Below are 26,724 nucleotides of genomic sequence, written 5' to 3'. Positions count from 1 at the left end.
TAATAATAATTTAATTATATCTAATAATAATTAAATACGAACTGTAATTTTTAATATGTAATGATAAAAAATTATAGCAAATTTTAAAATCGTATTAAGTTAAAATCTAAGATAAATTAAAAAAAAAATTATTTCCCTTAAATTTTGACTTATCGAAATTCCATTATATTTGTAAATAATATTATTTTAATAAAGCCAAATTTTCATTAAGGTTTATGTTTAATAAAAAAAAAAAAAAAATAGCATTACTATAAATAATTATGCTGTATTACAACTGGACTCAATTTTTGTACATATAACATTAATTTTAAATTTTAATTAAAAATACTTTTATCATATTATAATCTGCGAGTATCGAATGCTCTGTATTAAAACAGAATAATTATATTATAACAACTATTTCCGGTAATATTTCACAAGTTTTAAATTATATCTATATGATGATAAATTAAAATGTTTAATTCAAAATTTTCTGATCAATGGTATTGGGTAAAACAATAAGTTTAGCTATAATAGGACTTTGATTTAATATTTTGATGAGTAATACTAAATTCAATTAACGGAATAATTGAATTTTTTTTCAATTTAAATGATTCATTTTGTCATAACTGACTAGTTATTACAACCCCACACGCATATTGTTGTAGTAAAAATATATATTTAAAATAGATTGAATTATTAAATAAATTGAAAAAAGCATTATTCAAAATCTACTCAATATATATATGTATATCATTCTGTAGTGTAATACATTATTAAATGAACGTTTTTAAAATAAATTGTGTATTTTTATTTAAATCCATAATTATTGTATTGTATTAAATTGCATGTAAGCAAAATATGTTTCCTTGCAAGTATAATATATACTTTTTTTGATAACTCTATTGGTCAAATTCGATGTATGGCTCATGGGTAGTATACTAAATTGTATTTTTATTTTCATTTATTTAATGTTGGTATTCAATTGAATGAAAATTTTATTAACATTTTTTTTTTTAACAATGACGTATATTAAATACTTCAACAAAAATATAACGATAATAATTGTTATTATGTATTTTATATTTATATTTAATATATATTAAGTATTATTTTAAATATATTAATATTTTCATAAATGTAAAAATCTGTATTTGTTTACATACTATTCAACACTGTTTAACATTAGTATAAAAAACAGATAGATAAAAAAACTTTGAATAAAACAATACAAATAATAATTATGAAATCATTTTTAGCATCTACTCATATCGGTACACAATATAATTTAAAATAACTATTTATTTATATCTAATGAAAAGTAATTATTTTCGATTATGTAGCTTACCTACAACACCCATACAAAAAACACGAGCGAACATATTTCGTGACCAAACGATGTCTGAATATATTGTAAATTTTAGTTATGCATGGTCCGTAGAATTTTCTAGAAACTATAATCCTTTTGATCGAATTTCAATTAAAATCAAACTGCTGACGGTACATGACAGCATTTCTAAAGCCACAGTTTACCACGAACTGTTTGGTTCCTTAATAACAATTTTGGAATATATAATTATATCATGATGTCGTGTTAAAGTTAATTTCCATATAGTATATTATTTATCCGTTAAAATGTATTGTTAGACTTATTGAATTAAATTGAAGTGTTATCGTATGAGGCGTTTTATAATTATGAAGTTTTGTAACAGCATGCAACGTAAAATAAAGTTAATTCATGTATAACTTTTCTGAGCTTTTGTAAGAACAAAAATAAATTATGCTATGTACAAGTTTTCAATTCGTTCATAACGTTAAATTCAAAGTGTAGCTGAGGAATATATCGGTTTTAAAATAATGTAATTATTTTCATTTGTGCCCATTGTAAAATAAAAACCATATACTTTGAGAGTTGTTTAAGGTAGTAAGGATGTAAATAAATTCTTGTTGATACTTTGCATATAAAATGTCCAATCATTTTTAAAATAATCAAAAAAAAAAAAAAATAAACTTCACAAAAAACTTGAATATTTATGTAAAACCGATTTTTGAGAAAATGTGTTTTGTTTTTATTAAAAAATAAACGATCACATAGACTTTAAATCTTTATAAAATATTTCTATCCTAAAAAACAATATGATTTAAAAAATACTTCTTTGAGCTATACACATTCTAAATAGTAAACTTATTAGTTTAGTCCTAGATATTTTTGATACATTTTTTTTGTCTAAATCATGAAAAATAATAACATTTTCACTTTATGATTTCTTGCATTAATTAAAAAATATAATTTATACAAAGAAAAATACATTTTATTAGAAATTTTAACAACTCGATAATTATTTTATAGATAAAAATGTATTCCTTTTTTTATATTATTATTACTTTTTAGGATTGGAAAATTTATTAAGGTAATTTTTCAAACAAATATAATATGTCTCAAATTAAAACTTACAAATTCTAACGAAAAGTATATTTTTCAAGAAGATACTATCTTGTTTTTATTTTTCTATAGAATACTTAATTATTGAAGTCATAAGTTAAAATATCCATGTAAAAAAAGTTGATATAAAGCATAATACGAGTAGATAAGTGTATTTTATTGATATCAATGTTAAGATATACATTGAATTTAAAAATATCTAAAATGTAATAAAACTGTGTATTGAAAATATGAAAATATTAAATAAATGTGAATATACCTACCAATAAATATGAAGTATATTATATTTATGTAATGTCGATCTTAAATTAAATTTATTGTCTTTCTGTATGATTCACGACAAGTGAATTTAATACAGATACAATACAGTACCTTAACGAGTAAACGTATTCAATATCAAATTGAGAAAATCAAGAACTACATGAAATTTTATAAAACAGTTAAAATTTAAAACACATATATTGACATTTTCTTGAATATATTTTTAATTCTGTTAAAAAATTATATACGTTGATATACACAAAAAAAACTGTAATTTTTTTATCCACGTTCCCTTTAATTGTACAAAGATTATGTTTCCTTTCAACAATGTATACTACTGATTACATAATTGGTTTATGATCACATTTTTTTTTATGCGAAACAAAAATTATTATTACTTTTATATCTCAGATTTCTCCACAATTTTTTTTTTTTAATATTCACATACCATTTGAGATAGAGTTCAAATAGTAATAATAATACAACCGTGTAAACACAGACAGAGCTCTGTTATTTTTTTATTTTGTAATTAAGCTAAATAATTATCACCAAACAAATCTAATGTCATTCATTGTTTATTAAACGAAAACCTTATTGATGTATCATTTAGAATATTATTAATAATTTTTTCAAAGCTACGTTGAAAATATTATACGAAGTTTCCCAAAAGGTATTTTTACAATTATTTAAAATTATTAAAGATACACACATGTAATAATATAGATAGACATAAACTTTAGAAATTTGATAAAGATCATAAAAATCTAGAAAATTTTAAAACTATTGTGTGATTACAATTTCTTAATATTCCAATCATATTACGTATCTTTTTCTATGTGAAAATGCGTGTATCACAAGCTTCCTCTCGAGTGATCCTTACAGCATTTTAAATTTATCGAAAAATTCAGGTACCAAGTTATTTTTATAGATAGGTATTTAAAATTTCTATGAAATGGATATTAAAACTAAAAATAACAATGTTTTTTCTAACCCGTTTAAGTACATTTTTTTTTTGCTGAAAAAAAGAAATATAATATATTAATCGTAAATTCTCGAAAATTGTTTCCGTTAAGCGCGTTATTAATTATAAACAGTTATAATACATTAATATGAATATGAAAATTAAAATACAACCGATGAAGGGGACGAGTGACACGTGGGTCACATCGCTAAACCATTAATTGTCTTCACGTAGATATGTATCATATTATATTATTATGATATTCCATATGCACGTCGTGTTGTCAAACTCGTTATAGAATCGCACTAAAACACGAAATTGCACGTAACGTTATAATAATATAATAACATAGCCACGGAAACAATTAAAAAACGTTATTTTAAAATACCAGTTAGTAGGTAAAGGTATGTCGGTCCAGTTGATTTGTATTTCCGTTCGCAACTATTCGGTCTGCCTCCACGAAGTGCATTCCAGTCCAAACCACCGGCCACATATATATACATATATTGTAAATATAATATATATATATATATATATATATATATGTGTGTGTGAGTGTGAGTGTGAGTGTGTGTGTGATTTCTGGGTAGGACGTGACTATATTGTTGTGTTTGACCGGGAACCCCACGTTGCCTAATAATAATTCCGTGGACACTTACGTTAATTAAACCGCCGAGCTTATGGTATGCAGTGGGTCGGCTACAGTCGCTACATTGTGATGACGTGGAATAAGCTCACAATAAGATACCCGCCACGGCGAGAGTATATTTTACGGTCTCCGATCGTTTTGATTCCACACCATAATTCGATTGGCTTAGGCACATAAATAAATAACAAATTTTATGCAATAATAAAAGAGCGGTTTATCGGTCAACGATAAACGATTAACGGTCACTGCTTATGGTTAGATTTTATGTTTTTGTTTTATGAAGATAAACATTATGCACTGCGAAAACAATAACAAATGTTGATTAAATTAAAAAAATATATATAACACTTTTTTTTAACCAGTTTTAAATTGTATTCAAAGTAATGTATTTTTTGATGTTATCAATGACATGGACTAACCATTTTTTGAATACAATTTGAAAATCTAAAACTCATATGATAGAAAAATAAAGAACAATTTTAATAATACTTTTAATTTAATGGAAAATTTTAACTATTATTATATCTTACAATTTTTTAAATATAATTTTCATCAAAATATCTCAAATATTAATAACGATAATAGTTTAGTTCGCAAAAGTCAGTAAGACAATAATATACACGATTTGAACAGTTTTCTTATTAAAACGCTAAAAATTGTTTCGCCAAGAATGGTATATTAGTTACAAAAATAAACAAACTTTTCATAATACTTAGAAATATAATACTAATAAGTTGAATATAGTGAAATTGTGTAAGGTTTAATATAATATATGTCTAGTTTAGAACTCTATTACATCAAAATAAAACGAATATCATTATTATCATGTTCTTTCTTGTATAAAATGTAAGGGTGAGAATTCTTCAAAACAAATAAACATGAAATTATGTAGAATATAATATCAAAAAGTGTAACTAGAAATGCGTTTATGCGTTTTATACCAAAACTATATTTACAAGAATATGAATGCATTATGTATTTAACGTGACTTTCACTGAAAGTTTATAATAATATTTTATAGGTACCTAAAAATTAGCATAGTTCGCTGTATAATAATAAAAGCTAATAAATTATTACTGTAGTTCAAAAAAGCAAATGTTGACTAAAACTTAACACACGTAAGTAATTTGTGATCTAAATGTTACGATTTATTATTTATAACATACATATTACATAGTGAGTTCAAGTTGTATTTAAATATTCCAACCAATTTTTAATTTGTTAAAAAAAAATCTGTATTATTTCTTTTTCATAAAAAGTGAATAAAATATAAAAAACAAAATAAATGTTATTAATATTACATTGGTACTTTACATTTTGATTAAATTAAATATTTGATTTGATAACATATTTTTAACGTTATTGAAAAAACAATATAGAAACAATAATGAAATGAAACTATTGATGGTTTATTGCACTTTGAGTATAGTTATATTTATTGTTTGTATTATCCTAAAATGATATAACTACGTTATATTGTTATGGCTCTAGTTATAATAATTTATTAACTATACATATAAATTCTATTTATAAACCAGGTTTTTGTTAAGCATATCAGATAAAAAAATTAATATAACTTTTTTGTAAATCGACATGTATTTTAAGAAAAAATTGTATAATAAAAAAGTGATGATAAAATACAGTAAAATATTTCTTATAGATATGTTAATAAATTATTATATCATTCTCTTATAGAGTTGTCAGTAGAAATTAATATAATTTATAATGAAAATTAAAAACAAAAGTTAATTTCGAAAATTATTTATTAAATAATCTTAATATTTTTAATACAACGTTTTCCAGTATCGTGTCATGATACTTTAGTTATTTTTACATATCAATAATTCCACTTGTGTTATAAATGTTTTTTATATTACAAAATAAACCGACTAAAGTTAAATCGTCAATAGACATATTTTAGTTTTGCATCAAATCACAATAAATTTATCTTAAATTGTCATAGTTTAAGTTTAATGTAGGAACATAACAATTCAAGAATCGTGCATGATCACTCTACATATTCAAACTTAATTATTTCTAATTATTTTATGATGATCGATTTTGGTAATGATTGATATTTACATAATAATTAAATCTTATTACTTGGTCACAAACTCACAACAGACCTTCTGAATTGCACATTACTTCCAACTTTGAATAAGAAAAATTCTTAAAGAATGCACTATTGACAACAGCAGGTTTCAAGTTTTAGTTAGGTACCAACAATATTCGCCGACCGACAACATGAATAATTCAACATAATTTTGTATGATAACTATCGTGAAGTAAAAGCTGAAATACAATATAGCTAACAATATTAATTGAGAGTAAGGTAATAATATATTTGCAATTGTTTCAGATTTGGTTTATTGATCGCGACATAATATTATACAACACATAAATATGATAAAGTTTATAATTTGTTGTGCAAAGTACCACATCATAACTGAAGATAATGCAATAATAGCTCCTAATAGTATAAATTTAATATCGGAATGATATTAGTTATTATTAATCAATCTTTATTAAACACATTTTGAGATCGTTAACATCGTAAATAATTGTATAATCGTATTTTATACAATTAGGGAATCAGAAGACAAATAACTCGATAAAAATACCTATGCGATCATTAAATTATATTTTGGGGATTTGTTGTATTATTATTTTATTTGTAAACGAAATGTATTATACTATTTATAAATATATATATATATGTTTTTGTTTTTCATAAAACCAATCAATGAACTAACAACTATGTATATTCATAAATTTGTAATTTATAATAATTGTAATTTGTTACGAAATTTAAAATTAATATAAAGAAGTCATAAAGACTTGTCAATATAATAATACTAACGAGCCTTGTAAACTGAACAACAAATCAAGTGTTTTAGATTTTATATTGTAATTTAATTCAATAAAATATCTTAAAAAATCATTTTATTATAATATTTATATACATTGATATGTATATTATGTGACGTAGACACGTAGTACATAATTACAGAAATTACTGTGTATATTATTTTTAATCAGTTTATTAGATCCTTAAATATTATGTATTATAATATATATTTTTATCTTTACCTATAAATAGTTCATTCAATTTGCATATTTTAAAAAAAATTGTAGGTATTTATTTCACATAATTATTTGAAATTGAGAATAAATAATACATATAAGGATACATTTATTTCTTGATACACTTAGATATTATAACACTATAAATATTATAATTTCAATCGGTTGAATAAATATTTTTGATGTATATTTACCCGTTACGTAAATAAAATATGTTGAAATCAACTCTACTAAATATGGCACTCTCACTTTACAGTGTTGGCTGATTTTGGTCCAAATTTAATTTAGTTACCACACTATTAGATAGTGACGTTTTGAATTTGTTTTTGTAATTTATTAGGTAGGTCTTGGATTTTCGGTGTGTATATGCTATTTAGACACAGCAATTTGTCTGATTTCAAAATAAATTAAACATTGTGTACGTTATTATTATGTCCGTGATAACGTGGTACACGTTCATATTTTAAAATTATACCCGTAACATATTTATTATTATTATTATATTTTCATGTTATTCAATATTTGTCTGTTGGTAATTTTTCATCTGAATAGTATAATATAACAACATATACGATAAACTAGTAATCTGATACAAGTATTGTATTTTAGAAGTGATCAATAGCATCTAGGTAGCGTATTTTACAGTACTTTAACTGATCAATATGTTATAACAAAATATGCAAAAGAAAACATTAGGAAATAAATTGAGGGAAAATATTTGTATAAGTATTGATCCTACCAATCACGTTGAACATAATTTTTAAAGCGTTTTCCAGGAATACACTTCAAATGAACTTTCAATTTATATCTACAATGGCTGACTCGTACGTTGTAGGTATTCAATATAGTGGTTAAACCAATATTGTTAGTATTTTACAAAGTTATTTAATAATCGTGAATTATATTAAACTGAATAATTGGTGAAAATGAATATGTCAAAGGTTAGGAAATCTCGGATAATTTTTCAAACAGCTATTATGTATTTAATTGTGTATAAACATTAACTTAGGTGTATTGCACGTTCAAACTAAAAATTTTCAACCTTAGATTTTAACGATGTTAACCCATAAAATAATTATTTCCCCTCAATCAATTCTTCAATATTTTTACGTTATTTAAAAGAGCAAATAAAACAATAAATTACTTTAATGGCTATTTAAGGAAACATATCACGAAATTAATTACTTAATAATATAGGCTAACAGGCTGTCGCTCAGACTCGTTTTTTGTAACAATATATCATAGAATTCAAATTTAACATATTATTGATAGTGATCTATTCGACACCTAATGTACAGATATCCGAAAGTCCGATAACTCCCTTAGTATATCCTTAAAAAATCAAAATATTATAATTAAATGCGGCTTTTTTACAGTAATATGTAGATTCTGGTTGAATGGAATAAGATTCCAAAATTTTCAAAAATTTAAAAATTATCTAACAATTTTTTTACGCAATAAAGTTTTTTATTTTTTTAAGATAGCCATTTTGTTGATCATATTTTTTAATTAGTTAAAAATAAAAAATTGAACAACTAAGGGCCAATAATATTTTTTACTATATTTGTTACCTACCGAAACACGAATTGTGCGAATTTATCGATTTCAATTGGAGTGCTGATTTTTTTTTTTTTTAAATAAACCGCATTTAATATTATATTAATTTTCTACGGGAGATATTAAAGTTTATTCCGAACTTTTGGGACATACTTGTTATCAGAACGGTACTACTAGCCTACTACATTTTATATATTTATATTAGTTTTTTATTTTAGTTAATATTAATTATTAATACATTATTATTGAATATTTTTCATTTTAAAAAATAACTATAGTTTGCAATTTGTTTTCAAATTATTTAATGTTAATCTGTGTTAAATTGGTAATAGTTGACCAAAAGTTTGTCAAAATTACGCTTTTTTTTATTTTCAACATTCATTTTGAAATTATTTTACATTGATTTTATAAATATTGGTTCAATTAGAAAGAATTTAAATTCTTTAATTAATTGTAATATTTTAGAATATAGTGGTCGATGTTGTTTTCGCCCAATCAGTACGTAAAATATGGTAATATGTTCAAATTATAAAGATTACAATGATTTTATCCGAGAGAATATTTTTAATCACTTAAGCTTTTTTAAATCAAAATATTATAGTATATAACATTTTGGAGTTCCGTAAGAATAATCTCCATTGTGCGCTCCAATCTCAAAGTTTCAATTATCATCTAGTCTGCATGTTTGATATAATTTACGAAATTTAATTACCTATAGTAGTTTAGTTTTTAATTGTATTGAGAACGATCTTCAATATTAATTTATAATATATTTCATTTTCACAGAATTAAGCGTTGCAAATAAAGAGCTCGTGTAAGATGCTTGTACTTTAATTTCAAAGCTTTCCTATACACTATCTTCTTGTCATCTGTTAATTTTCTTTAAGATATTAAAAACATAATGTATATGTTGTTATATACGCAAATAAACACAATTATTTATTGCTAGCTATTTGGAGTTTGTTTTTGAAGTATTTTGAATTTCAAAAGTATCGTAACTTTAGTTTAATATATAATTATGATAGTGCAATATTTTGTTTATTGATTGATTCTAATTTAAAAAAAGATAATAATAACAATCACTTAAAATTATAGATAATTACTTTTCTTTATTTTAAAGAAAATTTAACATTATTTGACTAAATGTATTTTGCCATAGTTACAATAAACATAATTGAAGAGACAAATTATATAAGATTATAATATTATAATATAATGTTTTTGCGTCAGTTTTTATATAATTTAATTAATATGTTGTAAAAATTTAACATTTTAAGTGATGTTTAGTTGGAATTTTTGTAAAATATAATTCTAATGTTTTTTATGAATACTGAAACTAGTGTATGTGTGTAATATAAAATATTTTTGAAATTAATAGATTTTCTTTAATGCAAAAATTCAATAAATAATTGTTATAGTTTTACAATGATAATAATGAATTAAACACTATTTAAAAAAAATAACCTAATATTTAAAATGATTATACGAGATTATTGTTTAGTATATTAAGAATACATTTCATCGTTAGTAATTTTTATAAGACGTTGATACATATTCTATGAGAAAAATATGTATTACAGCATACTTTGACTGACAAAATGAAATTACCGGATGACTAAAATATGATCTTGGATACTTTATTAGGAACAAGAGTCTTTTATAGTTTTATTATGAATATAACTTTAGTTGTATTATTAACGTACACGCTCATTTTCTATAAAAAGGTTAAAATTATGCCTGAAAAACATTTATTATCTGTCAAAATCTGTATTTATGGTGAATACAACATATTACGTAAGCCCGATTTTGTAACTTTATCAAACTCAAATAATGAATAAGACAGGTCTTCGAAAGTTCGAAGGAACAATTCAAAAATACCTAAAACAGTTTTTTATGTTGCGTTTATATTTTTCAGCGCATAAAAACCATCCATCATAACAATGAATAATTGTTAACCAATATAATAATATATCATGTAAATTTATTATGCATCTAAGAATAATGTATTATGAATATACATTTAAATTGTATATTCGTTAATAGTCAAGGAATATTTCTTTACTAAATATTTCAAATGATTAAATTTCTCAGTTTATCCGTAAAAAATTTACCAAATCATAACTAGTTCAACATCAAGATATTAATATTTTATTTTATTATTTTAATTATATTTTTATTAGAACAAAAATCATATTATTTATTTTTTCACAAGATATGATATATAAAGTAAATTTCTTAAAACACGAGTTTTTATTATTTTATTTGTATCGATTATTTTTACAATTACCATATTTTTTTTTATATCTATCGTTTTATGGTTTTGTGACATTGAAATTAGTCATTGTAAATTAATTATATGGAAAAACAAAAAAAAAATGCGTACAACTAAACATGCAAAAAAAAAAACATTCCATTAAACAAATTAAGATGATAAAATATAAAATTATATTTACACACTAATTTTCTCAAAAAGTATACACGCCTTTGGTAATATTTTTTTTACGTGATTTTAACACATTAACCATTAGATAACAACATTTTTTTTTTAAATATATAGTTTTAGTAGTTTTTTCGTTATAATTTTTTTGAAAGTTCTTAGTTTTTTCACTTACAGCAAATATTTTATTGTTCATCATATATTTAACATAATTATATTTTACCAAGAATATTAATAAATACAAATTAAGTTGTAAAGTTAATTAATAGTTAATATTAAAAGTTAAGATAAATTAAGCGAAGTCGCACAAAATCCCGTAAAATGATGGTCCTCATATCAAAAACACAATGTATCTATGCACGTATATTATTTAATAATTGGGCATTTTAGATTATTAATTCGTTTAGTAATATACTTAAATGCTAGTAAGTCCAACTAGCGGCAACTACTGTACTTAAAAAAAATTAATAAAATATTAGTATTACATTTCCTGAAAACTATTCCACATTGGAATATGAAATTAACAATGTTTTCCGAATACATTTTTATAATTATTTTAATTGAAATTTTACATTTTTTTTTTTTTTATTATAATTACAACTTTTTGAGAAAATTAGCTAAAATTATTAACTTTAAAATAATTATCTCGTATGTATATATATATATATATTTATTCCAATAGTAACGTTAATTCGTAGATTACATAATAATAAATCGTTATTAACAAAACAACAGGACACAATAATATATAATATAATATACCTGAAAAAAAAATTAAATATTTCAAAATCAAATTAATAGTTATACAATAATTCGGTGCTTGTAACAATATATTTATAAGTTCTTATTTTTTAAATCTAGTGAATGTAAAAAAAAAAAAAATAATAATACGTACTTGAAAATAAATAGTTGTTCTGTACACGCGATTAATGTATTGTACATAAATAATTTAGTATTTACAAATAAACGGAACTCTAGAACATAATATTTACAATATTCTATTATTGGACACTAATCGAGTATAAATAGTATAATATTATATTATATTTAAGCAAAAAATAGCTTCCTAGTCGAGCCCGATTCACCACAGATGGCCTGCAGAAGAATGAAGCTCATTTTAAACTGGGTCATAAAAAAATCAATGAACCCAAAAATATAGAATAAAACAATAATTAAATATTCCCATATGCAATGAAAAAGAACCACGTTCAACATTCATTAAAAATTTATACTATACTGCCGTTGTATCAACTTTCAACATAATATTATTATAACCAGCAACTATATTATGAAATGGTTTTACTTTTTAACAAGTAAATGGTATGTGATATTAGTTACGTGTATTCACAACTAACGATCAAATGACAATGGCTTATAGAGTATTATAATCTATCTACAAAAACAAAATAAAAAAAGAATACATTAAACTTTTAACTATTTTGATAAATATAACATACTAGTATGACACTCTAAAAAATGAAATTACAAAATGCATACACGGCTTTCAATCAATAAACTAGTCCAATAAGCAATAATTATCAACCAATAATATAATACATAATATATAGGTAACAAATATTAAATTTCGTGATACATTTAATTAATACATTAATTATTAAATTTAATATAATATATTTGATTATATTTAACTATACAGTACTTATGCAAATATTATACTAACAAAATATAATCATTGAAATGAGTATTTAAATAAGAATATATCAAAGTTGTTCAAAAATGTTATTTTTTGGGACTGAGGCTCTTATGTATATTATTTTACTACCTGTATAATGCATTTTCAAAATATCAAGATAAGTTTAAATTTATTGCCAGTTTATATCACTAACATAATATGCAAATATTTCTAAGATAAGTGTATAATGGAACTTAAATTGAATCAGTTTTCAATTGATATCAGAACATTAGTAGTCTTTAGAATGTTTTGTTAATTTTTAAGTACTTTAATTAAATATATTATATTATGTACGTGCTTTACACTAATAAAATTAGGAAATGTATGTAAATACTGTGTTTTAATATAACTCTAAAAGAATTTTAGTCCATTCGAAAAAAAAATTAACCTTTGAAAAAATTGCGTTATTATAATAGTATTGTATACGGTTAATATATTGCTGTGTGGCTCATTAGTCACTCATCAGTGACAATGAAATAGTTTGTGATTTTACGAGTAGTATACAAATTCATTATTAATATAAATCATTATTATGGGTGTATCTATTTTTTCATCAGCAAAATATTTACTTTAAATAGTGGACTCAAAAACCATAAATACATAATACTTGTCGATAATATCAAAATTAAATTAAAAAAAAATTAAAATCGTATTTACCTATTATTTATTTTAAATTCTGAGTGTAAAGAGCCAATATTATTATGTTTGTCTTAAAATGTAATATATGTTTCAAGTATTGTGTCTGTTGCGTGTTATAGTAGGAAGTTCGATTCAATATTTCTAAAAAAATAAAAATATAAATGTTATTAGTGATATGTATTTTCAGTTATTTTTACTGTAATTATTACATGGAAATTACTTATTTTTAAGTGAAATTGTAAGGTTTTTAGGTGTTTTGCATTCATTATAATTATGATTATTTACATACAAATATTATTTCATAACTATAATACAATCATAATATAAACTTGACTTAAGAGTAAAGTATTATTAACCTTAAAACAAAATTTTCGTGTTATATGGTCATACATCGCGATGTTCTTGGGCTATACAATCACGGAATGAGCTATAAAGTCCCATATAGTACGTGGGTTGAATTACAATTCATATCAATATTACATTAAAGTATAATTTAAACATAGTTCACGATATAAAATGCAATTCTACTATGCGACCTTCATAATTTGAAATATATAAGCTCAGTAACAAATAGTCATATTGAGTATCAAACTAGATTCCGTTGAAAATGTATGCAGTAACTGGACAAACGGCGACTTGATGTATCGTAAAGATAAGAGCACATAAACCTATTCCAATATACACAATATATTTAACAATATTTCAAAAACACGCATCTGCAATACATTTTAATAAACGAAATTAAGTAAGTGCTATAATGTAAGGCTACACTCTCCTCTGTGCACTTTTCACATATTTTTTATTATAATTAGTTATGAATATTCCTACATCGACCAACTTATTTCTTTCTCTCTGCAATTTTTCGAAACTATCGTTCTCATTTTCCCGTCATTTCTTTACATATTATATTTAAATATATCCTTCATACTTGGCGCACTCCATTTTTATTCTATTACAAGACCAAATCAATGATTAAGCACACTCAAAACTTATACAGCATCACAATTTTCCCGGTTTTTTTAAATTAATTTCATTTTTACAAATTATTATAATATTGTACTTTCAAAGTTTAATATATTAAATGTATCTAAGTTTTTCAAAATAAAACTTGAAACTTTTATAACAAATAGTATACATAAAATATTATTCATAGTTATAAAAATTACTTTATATTTTTTAAAGCTGAAATGCAAGTATGGTTATCAATTTCTGTAGACTATTTATACTATATCACAGTACTGATGAATTGATTAAATACTTAAATAAGTATCTTAAAAAATATATATGCAAAATAAATGTTCTACCAACTACAATAAATTACTTAATTATAAGTACTTAACTAGAAATTTATAAGTTAAATTAATTTCAATAAGGACGTGTCCAGAAAAAATAAATTGTATTATTCATCCGACGGATAATTCGATTTGAAAACAAATTAATATGTTACAAATAAGTTGTTTTAATCTTGTTACGTGTCTACACATCTGATTTTAAATTTAATTATTCTGTATGCTGCATAAAGTGTCCTTTTATTATGTTTTAAACATACCTATATATTTCACGATAAATATAATTTAGACATAAAAAGTAAATGAAAACTGATTTTTTAAAATGAAATAATAATGCGTTTTAACGATGTTGATTTCTAAATTGTACCTATTCACAATAATCTGTATAACAATTACGTTTATTTAATTTACTGTGCATCATGTGTGTTTAATAATATGATAAGTATAAATTAAAATTAATGCTTATATTAAACGATAATATTATTTAGAAAGTTTTGTGTTCATATAATAATACACTGTAAAAAAAACTATTAATCCAATATGTATTATAATGTAATTAACATTATTATGATTAGTAAAGTTTCCAAAATGATAACATATCATATAGGTTGTGGTGGATCACAGTTTGAAATATTTTTTGTTTTTTGTGGTATACATAATACTAAAATACAAAATAATAGATGCCTAAAGATAGATTATAGAAATTCCATAAATATTTCAGACATGTACGAGTATGAACAGCTTTACCAACAACAAAACATACTATAACTTTTAACGCGTGTTTTTGACGTGCAAATATAGCGTTCGACTCGTGGTGACGTGGCATCAAACTTTGATAACATAATGGCAATGTTTATGGTGCGGTAGATACATTAAGACCGTTTAGCAAATGACTGATGTTGTTCGATTCGATTTTTGCTCCTTGTTTCCAAGACGACGGAGAGACAAAATCATGTTTCATTTGTTTGTGTCCAACAGAGAGAATGGCTTTACGTGGAAAGCAAACCTATCAAAAAGGCTTTTATTATTAATATTTAGATTTCAAAAAGATCGAAATAATATTTTATGTTAAATGTTAAAAAAAATATTAAAACATCTTATACAGTATACGGCAACGGATCTTTTGTACTATGGAATAATATACAGTCATGCGGTATTATTTATGTGGAATATATTATGTATTATATTATTCATTGAAAATCTACAAATTATCACTTAATTGTAAGACGTTATAACGCATGTCGTAACTTTTCTAACAAACAGATAATACATAATATGTTAGCCATAACATGTTCGCATCAACGTGATGATTTATTATTATCAAATACAAAAATCAATGGCTTAAAAATGTTAAATACATTATAGACTATGCTATTTTCAATAATATAAAACGTTGATAGGTATTCCGTTTACTATTAAATATTTATTGGGTACATTTAATAATATGATCATAATATCATGGGAACCTGCGTCTATTTTAGTGAGCCAATCAACTAATAAGTGTCAATAAGCAGCTGATAATGTGACGTAGTCGTGACAAAGAAATAAAAATGACGAAAATATTTCAAAATGTCTGTCCTACCACATGCGTCATTATATTCTCACGCTATTATGCATTTCAGGATGCAGGCGTACGTACGATGATTGTACCGTAACTACGGCGTCCCGATGACGCTCTCCCCACGCCCAGGCTTTTCAACCGCAACCGTTGCGTCCAAGATCCCGGAGGTGCTCCTTTAGTAGTTTTCACTGATTATATGTTTACCGTACCTAACTGATATTATATAATAATATTATCACACGGGAACGTCAATGGTTCATCTCTTAGTCCGAGTGAAGTGACTGCCTCGTTTATACTTGTATATTGATTTTAGACATAATGTGTTCCGTCCCAGGTGTGGTAGATACCTTCCTCCCGTCATGTGTTAAATGTTTATTATGTTTACTTCACAGTACCATTACTATGTATTAGAGGTCTGCGCGGTCCGTTATTTTAAAGATCGGACCGGACTTAAAATTTGAGGAAGGGACCGAATTCGGACCAGACCACACTTAAAAGTTTAATAGAAGACCAAATTCGGACCGAACCATGGCTACGTATTATTTATAGACCGGACCGGACTGCCGGTTCGATCTTAAAACATTTCGGATCGTAAGGTTCAGTCAATATTAGCTCAGACTGAACAACGATGCGTTTTTTATTACAATGGAAAGATATTGTTTTTAAGTGAGCTATCTATAGTATTTATAATCATTGGTATTATGTGAAAATAACTTACTTAGATTTTAAGAACCGTTAGCGGGACCGAACCGAACCGGACTGTTTTATTATTTTATTTTTTTTTTTCGAAACCAAAAGGGACTGAAAATTATGCATTTTATCTGAGGACTGAACTGAATTACTCCTAAAAAATATTGAACCGGACCAAACCGATGATTCATAGTTTTTATATGTTAGGACTGAACTACTATGTATATTATTATTTTAATATATCAGTGGTCGTTGTTTTAATGCTCATGTCTACGTCACGGTATTCCAGACTCCAGTATTCCTATTATGTGTTATTTTATTAGTATAAGATATCAGAGCACGTAGTACTATTATAATATAGGTTTATATAATACCGTATTTTCCTACCTAACCTATATAGCCATCATATGAATGTATAATTGTATTTATTGTTTCGATAACTTTTTCAAAAGAATTGGTATATTACAAGTATTGAGTCGTTATATTGAAGTTATAGAAACGTTTGAGTATGGTAAAGATTATCACTGAACACGTGGTATTTTATTAATATTCGAACATAGGCCATAATTTATTGACATCAAAGATTAACCAATTGTTTCACTCGTCCGTTATTACTTCCACAAAACATTATAATAGTTACACATTTCTTTTAATATAATTCCAAAACGTTTAGGTATGCAACAATGTAAATTCATAATTTCTAGATTATTGTTATGATAGATGTCCTGCTTAATATTAATTTTTTTTTTACTTATATTTTCATTATTTTGAAAATATAAAAATGCTTTAATATTTACCAAAGATAAGTTTCTGGGTAGCAAATTTAATTTAGTTTGTATTTCGAGAATCCAATTCGCAGAATTATTAAACAATTGGAAAAAAAAATATATGACAGTTAATTTTACATCAGTCTTTGCTAAAAAAAAAAATAATAAATATATATACTATAAGAGAATTTAACCTATAATTTCTTTGGCATGACAACACTTAAACATATATTGGCTATTTTTTACTCTATAAACTGTTCAAAGTTAGCTTAATGTTGTTTTTTATTATTTATAAATTCATAACAATCATCATTTTGGAAATTAGTTTTTACTTATAAATGTGTAGAGTGTTTCTAACCTATATAGGAAAATGCAATGAAAGATTCATCATAAATGTATAATGTATTTATTATTTAAATATGTTTTTATGATGAATTAAACGAAAACGTATTAAGTAAAATTAAAATTTTAATTACAAAATTTCTGTTAACGCTTATTAGGTTATAATTTTAAAAATACTTACCATAATATTTGAAAATTTCCACTTCGGCTTGATTTATTATTTCCTTTACTCGATGTAATTTTGTAAATCTCAATAATACGGAGATTAATGCTATATTGCTATTACCTTTTTATCCTGTTTTACGGTAAGATGGTATTAACTTAAACGTTAAAAACGATATATGTATATAATGCTATTAAAAATGTAATGGCTTTGGAAAAAAAAATAGTTCAATCTATTGTATTACTAAAAGTAAAATAAATAACTTGAATAACAATTATGAAAAAATATTTTGAACTATACTTAATAGTTTGAGAGAACGTTAATGTTCATTATATTTTTCGTATATAAATCTATTACATATATCATAAAATTAATTTCACACATTGTTATCATATCCGTTGTTAAAGTATTATTTGACGAGAGAAAAATTTGTTGCTTTATAAAAACTGAGTTTTTGAGTTTTCGTATTAAGTTAAATATTCATTAAATAGATAACAACAGTTATGCAATAAAAGTTTAATTTAGTTGTTGATAATACTACTCAAACTAAATTAATCTTATGAAGTAGACAATTGAGTGGGATATTATTTTCGTTGATGGTTAACAGTTTTCATTCAACACATAAAATATATTAAAATATTCAGTAACACAGTTTATGCCAATTATTATAGAACAGAATTTCTATTTTGTCATAAAATTGAAAAATAAAACAGAAATAATCATACATTATATTTCAAAAATTGAGTTTTATTGAACCTTTCAATTACTGGAATAATGATATGTAAGCTACTAAATCTAAGTGTAAATGATTCTTTATTTAAAATGCTATTTTTGAGTAAAGTACGGTTTTATGGGTTTCAGTTATAATAAGTTATGTACATGTAAGTTCTAATATGTACTATTTTTATGTTAATTAAAAAAAACTGCTGTACAATTACAGTTTAAGTAAGCATCGAGTGTGTTACTGTAGTGAATTTGTTAAATTTGAATTCAATTATATCATTGAACGTGTAAAACGGTTCTAAGTAGGGACGGTCTATCAGCCTCGATTATTAAAATGTATATTTTATATTGCTAGTTAATCAATAAATAACCAAATGCCGATTTGTTTAACAATAACTCATACAATACCTTGAATTAAACTTTATTGAAACCATTGCATTAGAAAATACCTAAGTGTGTATAAAATATAATGACATAAGTAAAGATTCTAAGTTATACTGAATAATTTTTTGAAATTAAAATTGATACTTATAAATATACAACTATAAAACATGATAAATATTATTTACAATTTCTTTTAATACCTCAAAAATAGTCAAAATATCACGATTTTATTCAGTAAATAATTTATAATAATCGAAAATTCTAGAAACAAATTTAAAAAGATTAAATTGTTTATAAATATCTTAAAAAAGTCGAAATATTTTGTATTGTCTCATAATATATACAAAATGGCCATAAAAATCATTTAGTGAAATTTTAAAGTATTTACAGTTGTTCGTTTTTAATTTATAACAAAATCATTACAATTTTCTTGGGAGATTTATTATTATTTTCGTATTTAATTTCATAAACATTTTAAGTCTAGAATCTAGATAAACCTTTTTTTATTATTATTTTAATAGATAGAAAACATATAATAAATCTTACATTAAACATTTAAATTGTAAATATATACAATTTGAATGAATTTCCTATTACAAAATAATTAGAAATTTTTGATATTTTCCAATTTTTTCATATTTTTAAACGTAAATGATCATAAAAAATATCGTGACCAATAACCATGTATTGTTGATATTTTTTTAATGGTAAATAAATGAATTTATAAGGAATCGTGTATTATATTTTCAAGTGTTTTAACCATCAAACAATTTTTTATCACTATTTGTAGAAATAGAAAATAGAAATAAATAGAAAATTTAATAGACTTACAAAAAATATATTTTTTTTAAATTCTGTGATGTACTGTAATTTCTGTTATAAACGTTTGGTGCAAATTTCAAGTAGGTACTTATTATAAGTTATTATTTCAAGTTAAAGAAAATACAATATCGGTTTTTTTTAAAAATAGTTACAATTTTTCCTTAAGAATTTGTTTGTTTTTCTGATTATTTTGAAAAATACTGCGATTTTTTATTTTTAGCTCTCAAAAATAACAACTAAACACAATATTCTATTAAAGGGAACCTTAAGTTAAAGCATTTTTTTCAATTACTTATACTCGTATACTTTTAAAAAAAAAATAACTATAAAAACACATTTTATAGTTTATCGTAAAATAAAATCATTTATTGTTCTACTCAGAATCTAATATACGAACAATTATTCATGTACCAAATCGTGAAAGTTTTAATATTTTCAAACCGTTATTAATATTGTTTGATATAATTTGGTTTTGTGGTTATAGGAAATATGCACATTTGATCGAAACGAGTTCTAATCTAAACACAAACGAATGAATAGTATATAATATTTTGATTTGTTTTTCAGTATATTATAATAAAACATTACATCAGAACTCACAAACATTTAACACGGTAATAGATTTATAATATTTTTATTAAGTACTCAACTCTTAAACATTAACATCAATTAATCACACGCGTAACACCGTATACTTAACAATACGTTAAAATTGTTGTACACGTATTAATTATTAGAAACACACAATATGTAAATTACTTTTTTAAGTCCGTATATTATAGTATATTAATAATTATTATAACATAATATTACAACCATATTAATTTATATGTTAATGCGGTAATTAATGTTCATTGTACATCGAAAGCATAAATATGAAACGCTTAGGTTAAAAATATTACATTTAACATTTTCAATTTCATATTTTAATGTGGGTAGTATATAGCTAAGAATGAATATAATACATCGGTACAAATCTACATGACGTATTGTATTATTTGTATGGATTGTATATATTTAACAAAAGCATACGCCTGTTAACTGAGGGCGATATTCGTAAGACATTAACATTACATTTCAATACAATAGTATAGTTTTTGTTCAATCAAAAAAAAAAAAAAAAATAAATCATATAATATAATGACATATGCATATGTATATATTATATATTTATATTTATAAATTGTGTACATAACAATACGATAACAAAATGTTTTAACGAAATAATTTTAAAACAGCTAGGTATCTACTAAACGAAAGCGTTTAACACTTGTATCGCCACTGATACCAAGTGTTGGTGAATAAAATATAGGGAACTTATGTAATATCATATCATTAGGTACTTCGCAATCGAAAAATTACGTACTTGATATGTTTTAAAAATTGTCAAACAAAACACTGAAGCCAAACTAGAATAGTTTATTATATTTGAGGAACTTTAACCTAAGATAATGATAATATATAGGTAATAATATATCATTATAAGAGTAAAAACGTTGTGTTAATATTGTTCACATAATATTATGTATTTGGGTTTCGGCTGACTATATGTAGTCCGCGGTAACAATATTATTATATTTTATGATGTTAAGAGCTATCCGTGCGATCTAATCTAAATAATAATCGAGACATAAACCATCGGTTTACGTTGTACGCGCTGGACGGACTTTAGAACCTCGGGCTCAATACATGCAATTTTAAAACGATGCTAAACACTACAACTATGAAAACGAAACGTATATATATCAAAACACAGCCAAATTATTCGTATTAAACAAAACCAAGAGATCAAATCTTAACGGAAACGTCATCAATGTTAGGAGATTACGGTCGATGACGTAGTAATAATATTATCATAATAATTTGTATCGCTGGCTATTGAATGAAATAAACCGTTTAATAAATTATAATATCGTAAAAATAGCTAATGACTAAATTAGATTAAATTTACACAATGCCATAGAATTTGTATTACGTAGTTATGAACATTTCGAATGGAGATTAAGTAATTGAGAAACGAAGATAAATATGGTAATAGTATTGTAGTATTAAATACAACTTGTGGAACAAGACAAGAAATTATTAGGTTTTTGAAAAGCAAAACACCGTTTAAGAAAATGTAATGTTTTATGTTTATAAATTCTTTGAAATTGGAATGTACGTGAATCTAATTTTAGAAATGCGTTTAAGTAAAGTAAAAGTGTGCTATTGGTTAATTTAATACGAAATTGAAGGCTTAATGGAAATATTAATCAGTCTGCAGTCACCTCTTTGGTAAAACTCTTAACGTAAAATGGCGATAAAAAAAAAATATTCATTACAAAATTAACATAAAACAATATTCATCACAAGCAACAATATATCTTAAACATTTGAGATATATAAAAATAAAATTTTCACAAAAAAGATCCGAAAATTGGGATACATAATAATTTTCTTAATCGCAATTATTTCTCATTATATTTTTTTTCTTACAATATAATATTTTTATGGACTATCTTATTGTTTTCGTAAGACAAAAGTTTAACGTTGAATATCGAGTTAAATTTTAATATTATTCATATAACATGTATTAATATATATATTTATATGATAAAAAAAAAATACATTTTCATATTGATTACAAATGTATATTTAGTTTGGATTTTTTCCAAAATAACATTTACATGCCAACGGAACTTAGTACTTAACGAATAAATCTATACAGTATTATAATTATTATATTCAAAATTGTTTGAAATTGTATTAAATATAATCTGAACTATTTGAATCCACAAAATGCACAAAGATTACGTTTAAACACTTCATAATCTTTACTTATTAAAGGAATGTATAAACAACATAATATATAACAACAAAGATATTTTTTTTTTTTTGTATAACTAAATAATAACAGATCAACTCGTACCAAGCACTACGATAAATATATATCAACAAACAAATATCAATACATATTCTAATTAATTTAATTCACTGAATTCAATATTGAATAATATGGCAAAACACTTTTTAATAACGACTTAAATGTTTAAGAGGTATACATTTTTTTTTTTTTTTTTTGGAAATTAAAACATCTTTAAGTCTTAAAATCCGATAAACTAAATTTTAATTCTCAGACAGCGTGTATCAATAATAGTTTATTTCCAACATGATTTCATATTTGCAAGAAAAATAATACAATCAAAATGATTATTATAATTATTATTTTAAATAGTTTTTTTAATAAACTGTCAGTTAAAAAGTATTTACTAATAATAAACTGTTAGCTCTTCTCAAAATTAATGTACAGATATTCAGGCAGTTAAATATTTATATGATTTTTTTAGTTATCATTAATTTCATACACTGTGTATAAAATAATAACATACATTTTTAATATTTAATAAAAAAAAAAAAAGTGGCATTTATTATTGTTTTACTGCTATGGCAAATGTCAATTTTTTTTTGTATAGTTGTTTATCACAGTTACTTGAGCCAAATAATGTATACGATATCCTACACAACAATAAATAGAAAATCGACTATATTTTAATAGAACACATTTTACTATTTGTTATGTTATTTCAACACAATTATTTGATAATCGGTAAATTTATGTCTGAATTACACTATTGATAAAATTATAAATGTAGTCGTTACAAAAACATTCTACTGTAGTTAATTCTGAATGGATAAGCAAAGTGTACATTTGAATGAAACATTTACATTGTAATATGTGAAAATGTAACCACTGTTAGTAAACAATTTGTGCGTAAAAATGATTTTACGATGATAAATTGTGATCAGTATAATAGTTGATAAATACATTACATTGATACATTAAGCTCTGAATGATTATGTGATACAAATAAATAATAATTTTACACCGGTGTTATTGGTTTAAGACTCCACTCGTTTGCAAATTACACAGATTGTCTTCATTTCGTAATCACAATGTTGGTCTACAATACGATTAGTTTGATTTTATTATGAAATTGATCACCCTGTGAATATGTTTTTATAATCGGAAAACATTTCTGAAGCCATTGACGGACTCGTATTGGTCGATACGGTGGTATATTTACGCATTTTGTTTTTTGTTTTAACAGGGAGGGGAGGTGATAAGTAATTTATTGTTAAAGCTGCTATAATAACATTTCTAACATTTAAATTAATGATTGCCACGATTTTAAATACATAGCTGATAACGCAGCGCCCAAGTGAATCCACACGTATAGGTAGCGTTTTAAAATACATTAAAAATAACAGATTCTGAAAGCTATTGGATGCAGGATTATCTCAATTCGAAATAATATAAATATTATAAATATTATAAATAACATACTTTATCAACATAATATAACAAATGCTCTTAAACAGGAAAAAAATGTTATCAACAATATTCAATTTTTTTTCTGTGTAAATTTTAAAATAATATAGGAATATAAGAAATTCTTTAGGAGTATTAACTGCAAGCTTCCAGTCATAAATACATCACTGGGTTGAACTGGTTTGTATTTTGAATTACTGCGTAAAAGCAAAAAAGTTTAAGCTCTCGTCCCAGTCATCAAAGTCCAATGGACCGAAACACTCATCCCAAAAATGTTCCATAGCATGCAATAAATGTTTAGTCGATCCATCGAAAGTATGTCCTTCATCTGGATATGTCTGAAAATAAAATAGGATTAGATTAAGAATATAGTTTAATCATATAGATACCATAAAATTATACTAGTATTAAATAAATTATTCATAAATAATATAATAATTGTATTTGGAGTACATCATAATAATATGTAATATGTGTTGTATATGTATTATCATTATTAAATGTGTAATTATATTTCAGTATAAGTACTGAAAATATAATCCTTCTATTCTAAAAAATAATAAACGTAGTTAATTAGTTTGTATAGCACATCACTCAATTTAATAACTATAAATTAATCAAAATTCTAAAAAAACAGTTAACATCATAATATTACTCATGTGATCTGATTTTAAATTTATTTTAAATTTTTTACACAAAATGAAATGCATTTAATTTGTTTGCCATAACTAAATGTTTTTAATAAAGCAATTTTTCTTTAATCACTTAAAAAATTGACGTTTTTTTTAGACAATATTTTACTTATGCATTTGTGCTTTTTAGTTGAACTTTACTTGTCTTTAAATTTATAACTTATAATTATTTAACTGTCTAATAATAATAAATAATAATGACAGAAGACATACTTGGTGTCTGAATAATATTCCTTTTTCTGTTAATGCCCTAATCAGCATCATGCTATGCTGATAATGGACTGTTTCATCTGCACTGCCATGAATTAACATTAACAGTTTTTTATCCAATGTAATTGCCTTTTTACTTAAATCTGAGTCTTCGTATCCACGATAATTGTCTGTCACATTTGGGGTGCCCATCAACTTTTCAGTCCAAGCCGAATCTAAAAAAAAAAAACATCAGTTTAAAAATGACTGGTTAATTGGTTAATGGTAAAAGTATTTATTTATTTTTTTTTTTTTATAACTATTAATTATTTTTAAATTATATCAACATGATTAATTAGCAAATCATTTTTGATATAAATTGGTTTTAAAATCAATAAAACAGTAAAATATCATTATTTTTCTTTCTTTATTCTTTAGGGTACAGTGAAAAAGTAAGGTTCTATGCAATAATAAATGTCCTAAAAATATTTAATTATTTATTTTTGTAATATATTTGTATACTTAACTACGTGCTTATATCAATAAGGTTTTATAGTTAATATTATAACAATTACCGAAATGCGCCCAATTCGTAATTGGTGACGTCGCAATGCCGCATCGAAACACTTCTGGTCGTTTGGCAAGTATCATTCCAGTGGCGTATCCGCCGTATCCTTTGCCCCAAATTCCAATACGGTCTTTGTCTATAAATTTTAGCGTGTCTTTAAGGTACCTGAAAATTAAATAATATTATTGTGTGCATGTACTATGTTTAGAAATCTATGGAAAAAAGTACAAATTAAATTTGTGTACTTACAATAAAACTGTAAGCTGATCTGGATGTCCGTGGTTCCCATTTTATAGTAAATGGACGTTCTAGATCTGTCGCCCTGGCCTAATGTTCCACGACCGTCGATTATGGCGATGATAATATTCTTGTTGCTGCACAAGTACGTGGCCCAATCTACAGACCACTCTTCGGTAACCGACTGAGTGCCAGGCTTTCCTTTACTGTAATCAATAAAATAGTTTACTACGAAATGCACGTTTATAGTGTGGTATTATGATCTATTTGTTATTCTGTTTAAAA

The 26,724-nt window shown here is 24.0% G+C and overlaps 1 protein-coding gene across 1 annotated transcript in view; it reads right to left on the bottom strand.

Moving 5' to 3' along the window:
• Nucleotides 1-23,688: 23,688 nt before the first annotated feature.
• Nucleotides 23,689-26,724, bottom strand: part of LOC113548959 (prolyl endopeptidase FAP-like) — a 230,699-nt gene continuing 227,663 nt past the window's right edge. Inside the window, 5 exon segments of the mRNA XM_026950073.1 lie at nt 23,689-25,091; nt 25,659-25,870; nt 26,210-26,367; nt 26,452-26,473; nt 26,476-26,645. Coding sequence (XP_026805874.1) covers nt 24,948-25,091; nt 25,659-25,870; nt 26,210-26,367; nt 26,452-26,473; nt 26,476-26,645 — 706 coding nt within the window. The 3' untranslated portion in view covers nt 23,689-24,947.

The sequence above is a fragment of the Rhopalosiphum maidis genome, chromosome 1 (genome assembly GCF_003676215.2).
Source record: "Rhopalosiphum maidis isolate BTI-1 chromosome 1, ASM367621v3, whole genome shotgun sequence".
Lineage (NCBI taxonomy): Eukaryota > Metazoa > Arthropoda > Insecta > Hemiptera > Aphididae > Rhopalosiphum > Rhopalosiphum maidis.
The sequence above is the reverse complement of the archived record's forward strand: the minus strand, read 5'-3'. Positions and strand labels throughout refer to the sequence as shown.